The 15,236-nt window shown below is 49.1% G+C and overlaps 1 protein-coding gene across 4 annotated transcripts in view; it reads left to right on the top strand.

The window, feature by feature from the left end:
- Positions 1 to 230: 230 nt before the first annotated feature.
- LOC104860070 (AP-3 complex subunit sigma-2) overlaps positions 231 to 15,236 on the top strand; it is a 53,304-nt gene continuing 38,298 nt past the window's right edge. The window contains exons 1-6 of one of the 4 annotated variants that reach the window (XM_010621072.3): positions 231 to 811; positions 2,612 to 2,687; positions 3,868 to 3,969; positions 6,346 to 6,577; positions 6,886 to 7,049; positions 7,515 to 10,196. In XM_010621072.3, coding sequence (XP_010619374.1) covers positions 720 to 811; positions 2,612 to 2,687; positions 3,868 to 3,969; positions 6,346 to 6,577; positions 6,886 to 7,049; positions 7,515 to 7,523 — 675 coding nt within the window. In that variant the 5' untranslated portion in view covers positions 231 to 719 and the 3' untranslated portion in view covers positions 7,524 to 10,196. Of the gene's footprint in view, positions 812 to 2,611; positions 2,688 to 3,867; positions 4,001 to 6,345; positions 6,578 to 6,885; positions 7,050 to 7,514; positions 10,197 to 13,142; positions 13,294 to 15,236 lie in introns of those variants that run through there. The other 3 variants (XM_010621071.3, XM_019207052.2, XM_010621073.3) reach the window with 3 other exon arrangements.

Genomic DNA, 15,236 nt, shown 5'->3' with positions numbered 1-15,236 from the left:
AGCTGAGACAGGAGGAGTGCTCTAAATTCCAGGCCAACCTGTGCTACATAGTGAGTTCAAGGACAGCCTAAACTACATCACAAGACCCTGTCTTAAAACAGAACAAAACTACAAACAAACAAACTATCAAAATTGTTAATTGAAAACAAAGTGCCAAGGACACAGGATAGTCACAGTGTGTGTGTGTGTGTGTGTGTGTGTGTGTGTAGCCGGGCAACTAGTGTGAGAAGAGGGCAGAGAGCAGCTATGCCGGAGCGGGCGAGCTCACGAATCTTTAGACCTCCTTGCCTCGGACTGCATGTTCCAGGGGACAAAGTGGGGGCTCAGCGTGTGGAAGACACTGACAGTCCTCACACAGCGGGCCTCGACCGGCGCGTTGCTGACCGCGCACCCCACCCACCCTACCGGCTGCTTCCACACCCACTTCCTGCTTCAGAGCTGACCCTAGGAAGCATTCTCTGGCTCTCCGAGCCTCAATTTCCCCTTTGTGTGTGCACTGGGGCAGGACTTTCCTTTTAGCTGACCAGGAAGGTGAGAGGGAGAGAAGGACGCCCCGACTCCGCCCTTCCTAGCCCGCCCTGCTCCCCGCAGCCCGGAGAAGGAACTCGGCACTGGCCCTTTAAGCCCCGCCCGGGAGCGCCATTCCGGAATCGCAGGCCGGGAGGATCGGGTCACCGCGCGTCTCTTCCCTTCCTTGGTCCCGTGATCCGATCCGGAGAATGAGCCGCATCTACCAGGACAGCGCGCTTGGGAACAAGGCGGTGCGCAGCGCTCATTTTCCGGGAGCCTGGGACCCCTCCGCTCACCAGGGGTAGGTGAGCCGAACTAAGTCCGGGGTGGGGACAGTGGGGGGTCACGGTGGGGATCAGGGCTGCCAAAGCCGCCTCCGGCATCTCTTTCTTTTGACCCCCAGACGGGGCTGCCAAGGCCGTGCTCGGGCACCACCAGCTCTCACCACTTGGCACGCTGCTGTGCCCAGGGCCTTTGCACAAATGCAGGAGGTGGGCGGTGTGTGCGGAAGATCCGGAGCCACAGGCCCTGCCCAGGGTTTTGAGGAGGATGAGACTATTCCATTTACAATGACAAACCTGAAAGAATTATGCCCACAATCCCAGTTACTCTGGAGGCTGAGTCAGAAGGATTGACAATTTCAGCCCAGGCAGGACAATTTATCAATTTAGCAAGACCCTATCTCAAAATAAATAAGTAAATCGAAAGGGCTGGGAATGCATCTCAGTGTAAAGATTCGGTTTCAATCCCTAAGTGTAAAGGTCTGGGTTCAATCCTCAATATGGAAAACAAAACAAAATTATACTATGAGAAATAAGCCAGACTCAGAAAGACAAATACAGTAGAAACATGGAAAACATCCAGCTCACAGAAGCAGAGTGACCTTGGCTCTCAGGTTTGGGGACTGGGGAAGGAAGGTGACCAAAGGGTATGGACTTTGAGGTTCAACAGGAACAGGTTCTGGTGTCTAATGACAGCCTAGGGGGCAGCAGATGTGTGATTGTAACAATTGAACAATCACCACACAGTGTGAATGGTGATCAAGTTAGCATGTTGCACCCCTGGAATGTATACAATCTTTGTCAGTTAAATGTTTTTAAAAAGAATTAGGGGAGGGAGTGAATAGAGGCAAGTAAAGTAGGTGAATTTTCACTTCCTGCACCCCACCTCCTCCTCTGTCACCTTCTGCTGTCCCCAACCCTGCTCCATTTCTGTTTCCCAAAAGGAAGCCCTTAGGTTTTGCTTTTATGAAAACTCAAATTGGGAAGTGGGGAGGAGGCCAAGCTTCTCTCACTGTGGGACTGTGTGATCTTGGGCTACTCCCAAACTTCTGAGTCTCAAGTTCTCTGCCTGTAAATGACAATAATCATTTCCTTGGGTTATGATCTGGTGGTGGTAATGGGAACAGGAATAATATGAAAATATTTAAAAATAATTGAAAAGGGAAGATAATTTGTAGCAGTTCAGGTGCCTGCTCACAACTTGCTTAAATTTATTTATTTATTTATTTATTTTGGTTTTTTGAGACAAGGTCTCACTATGTAGTTGAGACAGACCTGGAACTCACTTTGTAGCCCAGGCTGGTCTCAAACTCACAACGATCCTCCTGCCTCAGCCTCCCGAGTGCTGGGATTACAGGTGTGAGTCACCACACCCGGCAAAACTTGCTTTAAATTTAAAAAATTGTATTTAATAAGCACTTAATAATTTACAAAGCACCTTTGCATATGGAAGCCTCCACCGTCATCTGAAGAGTGCAGCAAGGTGGCTTTTTCTCTCCATTTTGTGGTTAAGAAGACTGAGGCTTTAGTCAAGGTGACTCGATGTCCCTGAAAGAGGGGCCATAAGCCAGATCTGAAGGCCTAATAGGCTTCCCCCATCCTTGGGGCAGTGTCTGGCCTTTGGGACCCTGGGGGAGATGGAGACTCAGCACTGAGAGGCGCCACTCAGTACTGGGCCTGCTGAGGGTAGGGTACTAGGAGACTCTTGGGTGGTACATGCTCTGTCCCAGTGCAGGCTCTGACCTGCGCCACCGAACTCCAGTGGTGGCTCTTTCCTGTGACCGATGGAACCAGCATCCCTCTTTACTTCTTGTCCCTAGGGGAAAGGGCGTGCTGGTGGAGGGAGAGCTGGTGGATGTATCTCGACACAGCATCGTGGATGCCCACGGCAGGAAGGTCAGTTTGCAGCCTTGGTAGTGGCACTTGCAGGGCCACCCTCATCCACTGAGGTGTCCCAACTTCACCCAACAGGTATCCCCTTGTTTCAGGCTCTGCCAGTGCCCAGACACAGATGTAGCCTCTCCCGAGGGGCTCATAGTGGGCGGGAAGTGGGTCCAACATCAGCAACCCAACAGGATGAATAAGTGGACAGGAAACAGGGCCATGCTGGGCAGCAGACACAGGGAGGGCCTGGGTCACAGCTGAGAAGACCTAGCTTGGCCTGAGTGTTCAGGCTGCCCTGCCTGGGCCTTCGGTTCCCATGTCTATGTCCCTTTTGTCCTGGGGTTATGCTTTTTATTGCAGGTGCCCTGCCTGGCCTGGGCTTGCGTGGTTCCAGAAAAACATCACTGAGGGTCTCACTGCTGTCCCTAGGCCTTTCGGGACTCCTTGCCCATCAGATAAGCCCAAACTCTGGATACCAGCTCAGCATCCCACCTGCCTTCCCAGCCTGGGGTCCCATGAAGCTGCCCAGCGCCCTGCGTGGCTCCCACGCGCACATGGGCCTGTGGACCTGTACCCGACTTTTTTCTGAGTCCTCCTACACTTTGTTCCCACACTTGTGGATATCTCCACCCTTTGGTACTTCACCTTCCTTGTTCCCAGGGAAGTGGTCACCTTTCCTTCAGTCCCTGGGAACAGCTCTTCTACCTGCTTTGATCAGAACAGCCTGCAGCAGGGTTTAGAGGCTCTTTCACTTCCTGTTTCACATAGTGCCCCAGCTCTGTCATGGCCCTGGACCTACAACATTCCCAAAAAGAGGATCACCTTGTTCCTGGGTGCCAAGGGACACTGAGGCTCAGAGGCTGGGAATGATTTGTATACAGTTCCATCAGTGCCTTTCCCGTGGCACCTTAGCAGTGCCCACTGTCCCTGGCTGTGTGGGAGCCCTTCTCGGTCATGGAATCCCAGCATGCAAAGGAGCTCCGGGTGCAGCAAGTGTGTCGGGTGCTCCAGTGAACACATGAATGAATGTGTGTGTGAATGGGGGCATCTGCACTGTTGGAGCCAAGGTGGGATTCTGGGCAGGGTGTGAGGCTGTGAGGCTGTGGCCAGAGCCACTGTGGATGTGCATGTGTGTGCGTGTGTGTCGGGAGTAGGTGGTAAAGAGCCCCTCACCTTGTCTCTGCCTGCCCAGGAGCGCTACTATGTGTTGTATATCCGGCCTGGCCGCATCCATCACCGAAGATTCGACCCCCAGGGGAAAGAAATCGAGCCCAACTTCAGCGCCACCAGGAAGGTGAACACTGGCTTCCTCATGTCATCCTACAGTAGGTACCCATGGCCCTTACTACCTCGGCCTCCAGGCCCACAGAAAGTGGCTTCTCTGCATGGGTTGCCCTTGATGCTGGTGTCTGAGCTCCTTTCCTGCTCCACAATTACTCAGAGGACCTTCATGTCCCACCTTGGCCCAAGGGCTAGACTTGCCTTCCTTAGTCCTGTAACTTGCTGCAGTCCGGCGGAATCCTCCGCAGCCTTGGCTTTGGGCTTTTTGTTTTTTGAAGCAAGTGTTGCTGTGTAGTTCAACCTGCCTTTGAACTCAGTGTGTAGCTCATGCTGGCCTCTGAACTCGTGGCCAACCTCCTGTTTCATCATCTTGAGTGCTGGGATTACAGGTATCTGCTACCGTGCCGGGCTGACTTTGGATGTTAACTTCCTTTGTGCAAGGTGCGGGTGCACTCTCACGTTGGTGATTAAGTTTCAGCCTATAAATGGTATGTATGGGGCACATGCAGATCATAACAGGCCCTGCACCCTCATTCCTCTTCACAGTTTGGCTGCAGAGCAGTCTCTGTGCTGTTTGCCCTGGGTGTGAGGGGTTAGAGCTGAATGGGAAGCTTTTTATTCAGTCATGCATTCAGCTGCTCATTTTTTCCCGAACCCTCACTGAGCCTGGTCATAGGCCAGTGCCTGTGCTGAGGGTCCACAGATGAGCAGGATGGGTCCTGAACTGGACATGTTCTCTGGCCTATAGAGTAGGGGACAGGCCTGGGACTGCAGCTTGCAGGGCTCTGCACCCAGGCAGTAATAGCCTAGGGGAGCCCTAGAGCAGGGTGCTTAATCCTGAGACAGAAGCTGGGAAGCATATGCCGAGGCATGGGTTCTGGCCCAGGTGACGGGAAACTACAGGGCTTCGATGTACAAGGAGCAGGTTTGGGGAGAAGAGCTGTTCAGAACATGCTGACTTAGAGTCACCCGCAGTCTTTCCCCTGGGGAGCAAAGTTCTGGAACTCGAAGAGAGGGCTCACTGGCAGGACAGGTGGGGTTGTCAGCAGTAGAGAGGGAAGGTATGGAAGTGTGTAGGGTCACCTGGAGGAGGAGAGAAGTGGCCCAAGAGGGCGCAGAGTGTCATAAGGAGCTGGAGAGGGAGCCACTGGAGAGGTCTGAAGGAGGAGGAAGGTGCCCGGGGCAGCAGGAGTGAGGAGCAGGTACCACCTGTGGCTCAGAGAGCCCAGGAGTGTGAACATCGGAGGGTCCTAGTGAGCAGGTTCCTGGGGACACTGCTGGGAGTGGCAGGAAGCCATGAGTGCCAAAGTCAGAACACAGGAAGGAGCTGGGGAAAGCTCAGAAGTGGGGAGCGAGAGACAGGTTCCTGAGCGGGGCTGTGCGCGTGCATATGTGTGTGTGTGTGTGTGTTGTGTGTACACACGCACATGCTTGTGCGTAGAGTCCTGGAGCCCAGATGGAGGAACCTGAAGCAGGAGGAGGAACCTCTTGCCCTTTGAGACCAGAGAGGAGGGTAGGCTTCAGGAAGGCAAAGGCAGCTGACAGGTGGGTGGGGTCGGGAAGGTGGCTGTTGTTTGGCTCTGTAGGTGAGAGGGCTTGTTTGCCTTGGCGGGGCAGAGGGTGGAGGAGAAGGAGCAGTTTGGAAGTCCTGTGTGAACAGGTACCGGGGGAAACCCACAGCATGTCCCTGACTGTGTGGCTGTGGCTACGGGGAAGGTGGCTGGTGTTCTGGGGGCACGCCTCCTAGGCAGGGCTCGGCTGACTGGGGATTTGGGGGAGAGGGCAGCTGTGGGGCCAGCTCTGGGATCACTGAGCTGGGAGTGGCCGCGCACGCCTTCCTGCAGGTTCTTGTGAGGCTCTCATGGAGCGGGGCTGCACTTCTTAGCCTGGGAGCGCCCGCCTCCACCCGGGCATCTGTAGGCAAAGAGCTTGGTTTGGTCCCTGAGCTGGTGAACTCTGCTGGGGCCAGGATAGTCAAACCAGCAGGGAGTATGGGGCCCACAACTTCGATTCTGGTTCCAACAGAACCCACTCCAGTCAGGGAGATGCCAAGAGCCTTGAGAGACCCTGCCTGGCCCAGGGGTCTCTGTGGGAAGGCAGAAGTGTGTGTTGTCTGTTTGAATCTTGCCTTCTCCTTTGCTGTGTGACCTTGAGCCAGTTTCTCAGATCCTGTCAGCCTTGGCATGTCAGTTCTCATGGAGGGTTTACTATATGCCAGAGACTGCCAAGTGCTTTTATACTTTTTTTCATTGAAACCGCCACAGTGGATGTCCTTGAGAGCTCTGCCGAATGGGTACCAAGTCCGGCCTTATAGGTGGCCATGAGTGTGTGACACTCAGCCCTCCCAGGCTCCTACGGCGCCCCAGGAGAGTGCTTGCTGTCCCAGCAGTTACGGTTGCATGCTGTGTCTGCAGAGGTGGAAGCCAAGGGGGACACCGACCTGCTCACACCCGAGGCGCTGAAGAGACTGGTGAATAAGCCCGAGCTGCTACCACTGACCGAGAGCCTCACACCCAACCAGACAGTGGCCTTCTGGATGCCCGAGGCAGAGATGGAGGCAATGGAGCTCGAGCTGGGGGCCAGGGTGCAGCTGAAAACACGGGGTGATGGCCCCTTCCTAGGTGAGCAGCATGGCCTCACACTGGTCTGATGCTCCCCCCTGCCCTTGTGTTTAGACTCCCATGGAACCAGATGGCCCTTTGAGATTTAGTCCCAAGTCCCTGTACAAGCGCTCTGGGGACATCAGCCTGCACATGCTAGGGTACCTCGCATCCCTCAATTCTTGTGGCTGACTCTGGTATCTAGTGTCTTGGGGATCCCCCTAGGGCCTCACTGACCATACCTAGGCCTAGGAGACCCCACCAGAACAGCCACAGCATCCACTATTCTGCCTCAGGGAGAAGGGACATTTGATTTGTCATTCTTTCAGAATCATTAGCGAAACTGGAGGCTGGAACCGTGACCAAGTGTAATTTTGCTGGTGACAGAAAGACAGGGGCAGCCTGGACAGACAACATCATGGCTCAAAAGTCTTCACAGGGGGCTGTGGTGGAGATCCGAGAGGAAGGAGATGGGGCAGAGGACGAGGAGTGGGTATGTAAAGGGGAGGGGACCATTGTGTGTCGGACTGGGGTGTGGTTGTGGTTGCACATCATGGCAGGAATTTTGTACGGGGTGTGTTTGGGGGTAGAATGAGGGATGGCCCCCCAGTTGATCTGAAGCCTATTCATGGTCATTTTTCTGAAGAATATTTCACCCAAAGATTTGAATTGATGTCCAGAGGCCCCAAATGGAACATTTAGAGCATAGAAGTCATAGAAAATGGGCTCTTGGTCTTGGTGATGCAGATGATGATGCACCAGAGAAAGTGGGGGCAGGAAGTGAGGAATGTGTGGGCTCCTTCCTACAAACCGAGGAGCTGCCAAGTAATGCCGTGAGGCCAGAGCAGGTGCCCAGGGCCCTAGGAGTACCAAGGGGCTCGTGTGTCCGATGACACAGAAGACCTCTGTGTAGTGTGCTGTGTTCCTGTCTTCACTCTGCCCCTTTGCTTTTCTCCAGGATGACTGACGTCTTGGGCCACGCATGCCTCTGGTCTGCTGCATCTTCTATAGCACCCTTGGGAATTTTCCCCCACAATCTTCCACCCTGGAGCTGGATAGAGCCGGCCAGCAAGCCTTACCTGATTCTTCCTATGGCCATCTCTGTAAACCTTTTAGCTCAGCCGAAATCAAATCCAAGACCCTGACATTGGCCAAGGGACCCCGGGCTCTGGCTTGTGGGGCAGGGGAATCCTCTTTGGATGCAAGTCTTAGCCTCCTTGGACATTTTCCCTTGGCGGCAGCCTTGTTTCAGGACAGTCGGAGAGGACCCAGACTTGGTACAGATTTGGGGGTACCCCTTGTCTAAATGCAGAAGTTCCAAGGGAAATTAGTGGCCCCTCTCTCACTATTCTTGTTCTTCTCTGCTCACCCTGCCCAGGCCTTTCCTAGCACTGTGTTGCAGCCTCTGCTCTCCTGGCCTCAGCTTCCCCTTTTCCTCCCCACCCCATGCCTGAGGTGCCAGTTCTTTATTCCTCTGATCCACGTCCCATTGAGGTTCCTGTCCTCTCACCTCCCCTGGCTGTTGTCCTGGTGCAGCTGGCCAGTCAGGGTCTTCAGACTCACTTTGCCTGTCCACGTCTGTTCATTTTTGTGGTGCTGGGGATGGAGCCCAGGGCCAAGTACAGTACACACTCAATAAGCACTAACCACTGAGCTATGTCCCAAGCCCTGGGCCACATTTTTGTTATTGCCTCTGTTTTTGTTTTATACTCAGAGAACTTTTTATGAACAAGGAAATATTCAAGAAAGAATTCCCCCACAGAGACTGTGTGCTTGTCAGGTGTTAGTGATTCCCCCCAGCTGGGAATCACACCTAGAGGAGGGAAGACATTTGGCTTTGCCTGTGAACACTGCCTTGCTGGGGAGCGGGCACACACCTGGATCTTGATGCTTCCCAGAGTCTCCGTGTCCTGGGTTGAAATCTCCATGTCCATGGCTTGTGGATCCTGCCTGACCTGGGGAAAAGGGGAAGTGATGTTGAACTAGTAATTACTGAGTCACCTTCATGTTTCTAATGCAGGGCCAGCTGCTTTCCAGGATTAACACAGCCACTGATGACTGAGTTCTACCTGGTACAGTCCTTGGGCTAAATACTTTATTCACTGTCTTCCTTAAGTGTCCCACAGTCCTGTCAGGTGCCTGTGATTATTATCTGTTTTTCCATGTGAATCTGAAGATTCATGCTCCACAGATAGTCCATACCAGACGGAGGAATTTAAGCCCATACGGATTTCAAAGCCTACATTCTTTACTCCTGGACTAATCTGTTTTCATGTGTATATTAACAGAGGAAAAAAAAGGAGCTCAGTGAGGTTAAGCAACCTGCCTAGTGGCAGAACCGGGACTCAGATCCAGAGCTGTCAAAGGCACAGTTATATGCCTTCTATTGTCCTCTGCTTCCTTTGCCTACTGAAGGGTCTCACACAAAGGAGCCAGAGGACGTGGGAGCCACTTCACTGGTGTCCTGTGTTCAAATGGGGGTGACTTACATGCAACTCATGCTGGGACCTTGGCCTTGGGGGTAGTCAGGGAGGCAGGTGAACAGGAGGGGACCTGGGGACTTTGATTTGGGGTAGAGGCTCCCAGAGGGGACACTCTGCTACCCAAATACTGGAGTCAAGGGGTATGACAAACTCAGGAGCAGGCCACCATTCCAAACAAGGAGGCCCAGGGTGTCTGGGGGGAGTCCTGAAATGACAAAAAGGGCTTGAGGTCTTGGAGAGGCTTCAGGAAGGGAAGAGCCATTGAAGCTGGAGCTTGGAGGGAGGGAATGTTTGAGAGGAGGTTGGCAGTGAGGCATGGGACCTTCAGGCCTGATAAGGCTTTGGGGACTTTGGCCTGACCACCTAAAAGCTAGTGGGCCTGTGGGGAGGGCAAGGTCTGATTTGCCTCTTTCAGAGCTCGGAGGATACCAGACAAATGGGAGGTGATGAGCTTATCAAGAAGTCACTACAGTTGTCTAGGGGATGGGTGACAGCAGCGACAGGGAAGATGGGGAGCAGAAGATAGGAGGAGAATAAACAGGAGGTGGAGAGAGGAATGGGTCAAGAATGCCATCCAGATTTGGCAAAGACAGAGGCTGTGGTGGGAAGGTTCTGGGCAACCAGCCCTCTGTGCAGAAGCCCAGTTTATCCCAGAAGTGGAGGGAGCTAAAATCAGCCACTTGGGGAAGGGAAATCCAAGTGGACCGAGGATGACAGCAGGGCTCCAGGCTAGCAGGTAGGGAAATTGAGGTAAGATCCTCTTCCCCAGGATAAGGACGAGAGTAGGGAAAACCGCTACGTCTCAGAGGTGGTGTGGGGACTCAGGACTCATCCTGGCACTGTGGATAGGAATAAAAGGCCCATAATTTTATTCAGTCATGTTCATAATTTTTGATGTTTTTAAAAAATATGCCTACATATAAAATTGGATATTACTTGTTCCATTAATGTTAATTGCTTCATATTGCTGTAGTCTTCACACGTGTGTGTGTGTGTGTGTGTGTGTGTGTGTGTGTGAGATTGGGAATGAAACCCAGGGCCTTGTGCAGGTGAGTCAAAGGCTCTAACACTAAGTTACAGCTCCAGTCTCTTATTATCTATTTATTTATTTCTTTCTACCGGGGATCAAACTACCTGTGCTTGCGAGGCAGGTGAGGTGCCACTGCGCTAAATCCCCAGCCCTCTTTATTTTTTAGTTCAACAGGGTAGTGCTAAATTGCCCAGGATGGCCTACAACTTGGGGAGGACTCCTGCCTCAATCTCTTGGGTAGCTGGGATTTACAGGCATCCACCACCTCAAGTGGGCGTATAACCATCATTTTTTTAAAAAAGGATGTTTGCTTATGAGTTTTGAACTTTCTTTCTTTCACTTTTTTATTAGTGCCTGTTTGCAGCAAATAATGTTTACATTCCTTGTATACTTCATTCCCTTTTTCATCTCTGTCCTTCCCCTCCCTCCAACTGCCTCCATCTCTTGATCCCATTCCCTTTGAGAAAGATCTGCCACCCTGCTTTCTATTATCTATCAGTTTTTTTGTTTTTGTTTTTGTTTTGGTACCAGGGATCGAACTCGGGTCCTTGACACTTGCAAGGCAGGCGGCGGAACCACTGAGCTAAATCCACGGCCCTTATCTATCAGTTTTAAGATTGATTATTGTTGAATAGTTCTGCTGTGGTCCAATATTTGGGTATTTAAATTGATATAATTGTTTCAAAAAGTGCTGAAGATGCTATGGTCTTCAAGCGGCTTCTCAACCACACATTTGTATTTTTCCATCATTTAGGAACAGATTCTCAGGAGTCAGATTACTGGAATCTAGGAATGTTTTGTAAAATTCTTATTATGTACATGTAACCACTCCCCAAGATGATTATAAACTTCATGAACTGCAAGCATATACTAATAAAATTAAAAATTACAAAATATCTTGTTGCCAAATAGCTTCCTCAAAGGTTGTTCTAAGTTGTAGTTTCACCAGCAGAGTGTATGAGAGAACCATTTTAATGCCACTTTTGCCAGAATTAGATATCAAAACATTTAAAAATTATATTTGATAAGGTGAAAGTAATACTGTAATATATTTTAATTTGCTTTCCCCCCAGTTTATTTATTTTTTTTTGTAAATATTGATTTTGGTACCTTGTGCTTGTGAGGCAAAAGGCAGAACCACTGAGCTAAATCCCCAGCTTCCTCTCACTTTAGAGTGAACTTAAAAGTTTTTTTTCATTTCCTGCTCTGTTTCTTCTGTTACTCCTCTGCATGTTTTTCTACTGGGGGGGTTCCTAAACTTTTTGATTTATCAGTTATAATGTGACCATTTGCTGTATTTTAACTTTTCCATTAAAAATTTTTTACACACAAATTTAAATCTTTATATAGATATAGCTGTTATGTGCTTTTTTTTATTGTCTCCAAGATAATACATATTCTTTTTTCAGATATTCAATTTCATTTTCTTCTTTTGTTAGTATTCACTTTTTTGTTTTTTGTTTTATTTTTTGTACTGGGGATTGAACTCGGGTTCCTTGTGCTTGCAAGGCAGGCGGCGGAACCACTGAGCTAAATCCCCAGCTTAGTATTCAGTTTTATACTAAGCTCTTTATTCTACTTGCCCTTTTTATAGGAAGGTATTCAGTGAGATAACAACTGCTTATTTTAAAAAATAAATTTTATTTTATTTGGTCTCATCCCTTCCTCAATCTCCCTCCCCTCCTTATGTGCAAAAGCTTTATTTTCATTGCTTATTTTCAAATTGCTAACCAGTTATCTTAACAGTACTTACCTAATTCCTTCCTCCCGTCAAATCATGATGTCTCCTATATCACATATTAAAATTATTTTGTCTAAATTACTATATTTGGTAAGGTTCACTTTAGCTGCAATTCAAGGCAGGTGCGGCACCTACTGAGCTACATCCCCAGCCCCTTTAGCTAAAATTCAAACCATTGAAATGAATAAAAATTAAAAAAAAGAACAATTCAAACCATTGTAGATTTAATTAGTTGGTGGAGCTAGTTTCTCGCCATTGTTTTAGAATATTCTGTGGTATTCCTCCACATTTGAACTTTTTTTTCAATTTTCAGTGCAATTACCTTTTAGATTTTTATTTATTAAAAAACTCTAGCTACAAAAGCAATATACATTTATTGGAGAAAAAAATCTATAATTCCATCCTGCAAAGATGTTTTAAAATCATTAATGTGGCAACTCAATTATGTGCCTGGCACTGTTCCAAGTGCATACAAGTATTAACTCCTTTTGCGTTTTTAACAACTGGCAAGGGGATCATTTTCCAGTCTTGCATTGAAGAGAACTAATACGATGGGCTGTTCTGGAGATGTTCTGCCATCAACAGCCAGAATCAAGGCAATGTGGTTCTAAGGCCTATGCTGAACAAACACCCCGACGATGCTGTTCCATCAGATGACACTGCTGTCACATTTTATTGCATTTATTTTTAATGTAGACAAAATGTCCCCGTATGTACTTCATGCTCTTAACAGATAGCTCATGAACGTTTCCCCGTATCATAATAAATCTTTCACAGCATGATTTTGAATAACTATTTTGAATTTCTCATATGCATATAGACAACGTATTTAACCATTTTTAAAAACCACTTTCTCATTTTAGAATAAGTAATTTGCTTCCCATTTTCCCCAGTAATAATAACACTGCGGAGATGCACGTTCGGCAGTCTAACCCTTTTCTCACACCACAATCATTTATTATAAACTCTAGCACTGTAAACCCTGAGTCTGCCGTTCCACCAGTCACACAGTCCTAGGGCTTTTCTTCATCACCGCCCAGCATAGCTCTAGAGCACCCACGCTGGGTCAGAGAAAGCAGAACCAAGAGCTGTACCGATTTGTGATAGCCGGTATCTTTGACATGGATTTGCATTAAAGATTGCCTAAATCTGCCTGGATTCTAGGGTTAGCGGTCGGTCTAGGTGAGGGGCACAGACCCGGCTCGTCTGTGTCCTCACTGCCCTAACCAAGAGAGGACCCTCCCCCACCCCCACACCCCCGGCTCCCGGGAGCTTGCGAGGCCGGACCTTTCCGATACCGGGCTAAGTTTCCGGGAGCGCTCTTAGGAAAGCACCCACCGGAAGTGTCCGTGTTTTGTCGGAAGGAGGTGCTTGCCTGGAGCAGGTGGTACGGAGAGGAGCTTGGCTGGCAAAGATGATTCAGGCGATTTTGGTTTTCAACAACCACGGGAAGCCGCGGCTGGTCCGCTTCTACCAGCGTTTCGTGAGTGCGGTCCGGTTTCGCCACGCCCGGTCACGGCGTCCGTGTCCTCTTCCTTCCCCCTTGGCCCCTGGCCCTTGGCTCCTTAACATCCGGGGGCACAACTCGCTGATGTCTTCGGGCTCCTGCAGTCAGGACCCTCACAGTACTTGGCCTCTTTCCGGGACTGGGGCGGCCCCAAGCCTCTGTCAAGATCCCTGCCCTTCTTTGACCGCTTTCGGGACCTTGCGCTTGTGAGGCAGGCGGCGGAACCACTGAGCTAAATCCCTGGCCCTTCTGATCTCTTTCTGAACCCCTCCATTTCTGTGCCGTTGTGTGACACTACCCTTGCGTCTCAGGCCTCCAGATAAAGCGACGGTGGGGAGTGTGCCTGAGAACCTGAATGTTTGAAGTCAGTTTCTTTTTTTGTGGCACCGCGAATCAAACTTCCAACTTTACAGGCGCGGTGCCCCTAGGCTAAATCCCCGGCCCAAAGTCACTTTCTTTAATCGTTTTGATTAACCACACTTTTCCCTAGAGAGAGAAGGTCAGCTTCTCAAAGTTACCCCAGCCCAGGGAGTCTGAAAACATTCTCTCTCAAAATTATTTTGCTCCAGGGTTGTCTGGGATCCAACCGGGAGCGGATGCTCAGCATTCCATAGATCTGAAGACAATCACTCGAAAAATGGGGAAAATAATGAGAAATTATAGATACTACCACGTGAGGGCTTATTCAATGTTCACGTCAAATTGAATTTTCCAAGAACATCGCTTGAGAAAAATACATCATTACCCCCTCCCTCCCCTTTTTATTCCTGTACCAGGGATGGAACTCAGGACCTTTCGCATGTGAGGTAGGCGCGGAGACAGTCTTATTTTGTAGTTCAGGATGGCCCTGAACTCACTGTGTAGCTCAGGCTGACCTTGAACTCATGGAGATCCTCCTGCCGCAGCCTTCTGAGTGCTGGGATTACAGGCGTGTACCACCATGCTTGTTTATCGTGTTTTATTTATGACTAAGTTTTGAAATACTTAACTGGGGACTGGATGAAACCCAAGAGGAGATAGAGTCAGCAAATTTACCTTCAGGCTTCAGCTCTAACTTTTCTACTTTTGTGTCTATTGGCACATTAATAAAGCAGTCTGGGAGTCTGAAGGAGGAGGATTGTAAATTTGAGCCTCAGCAATTTAGCAAGACCCAGTCTCAAAGAACAAAAAAATCATTCACACTTAATTCCTCTTTTCTCAAACAGACATGCAAAAGTAATTTACTCTTAGGAGTTTGTTTGTTTTCCAGTTGTCCTTTTGATTTCTTTGTTTTTTGAGGCAGGGTCTCCCTTTGTAGTTCAGGCTGGCCTTGAACTCATTATGTAGCCTAGGATGGCCTCGGACCTGGGGCAATACTCCTGCCTCAGCCTCCTGAGTGCTGGAATTACGGGTATGTGCCACTGTGCCTGGCTACTCAGCAGTTTAATTTTTTAGTAGATTGCACTGAAGTTTAGAAAAAATGAGCATTCAGTAAAACAATTCAATTCTTAATTTGTGTGAACAGGGTTATTGAGAAATAATTTACATAGTTCACCTATTAGAAGTGTACAATTGAGTGACATTCATCACAGTCAATTTTTTTAACTTAACTTTTTTTTTTTTAACTTTGGTGTTTTGGGGACAGGGTCTTGCTATGTAGTTCAGGATGGCCTTGAACTCACTATGTAGCCCAGGCTGGCTTTATACTTACAGCAGTCCTCCTGCCTCAACCTCCTGAATGCTGGGATTACAGATGTGTGCCAGATATCTTGAACACTGAAGAGTATTGAAAGATGAGTTGTTACAATAACTGAGCAACATAAGCAATTGATAATTGGTAGTTTGTCTTTTTTTTTTTTCTCCCTCCATTCCCAAGAATTTAACCCAGGGCTTTCATACTGAACTATATCCTTTTTTTTTTTTTTTTTTTTTTTTTTTTT

This window comes from Fukomys damarensis, unplaced genomic scaffold, assembly GCF_012274545.1.
Source record: "Fukomys damarensis isolate Sample0158 unplaced genomic scaffold, DMR_v1.0_HiC HiC_scaffold_7, whole genome shotgun sequence".
Classification (NCBI taxonomy): domain Eukaryota; kingdom Metazoa; phylum Chordata; class Mammalia; order Rodentia; family Bathyergidae; genus Fukomys; species Fukomys damarensis.
The sequence above is the reverse complement of the archived record's forward strand: the minus strand, read 5'-3'. Positions and strand labels throughout refer to the sequence as shown.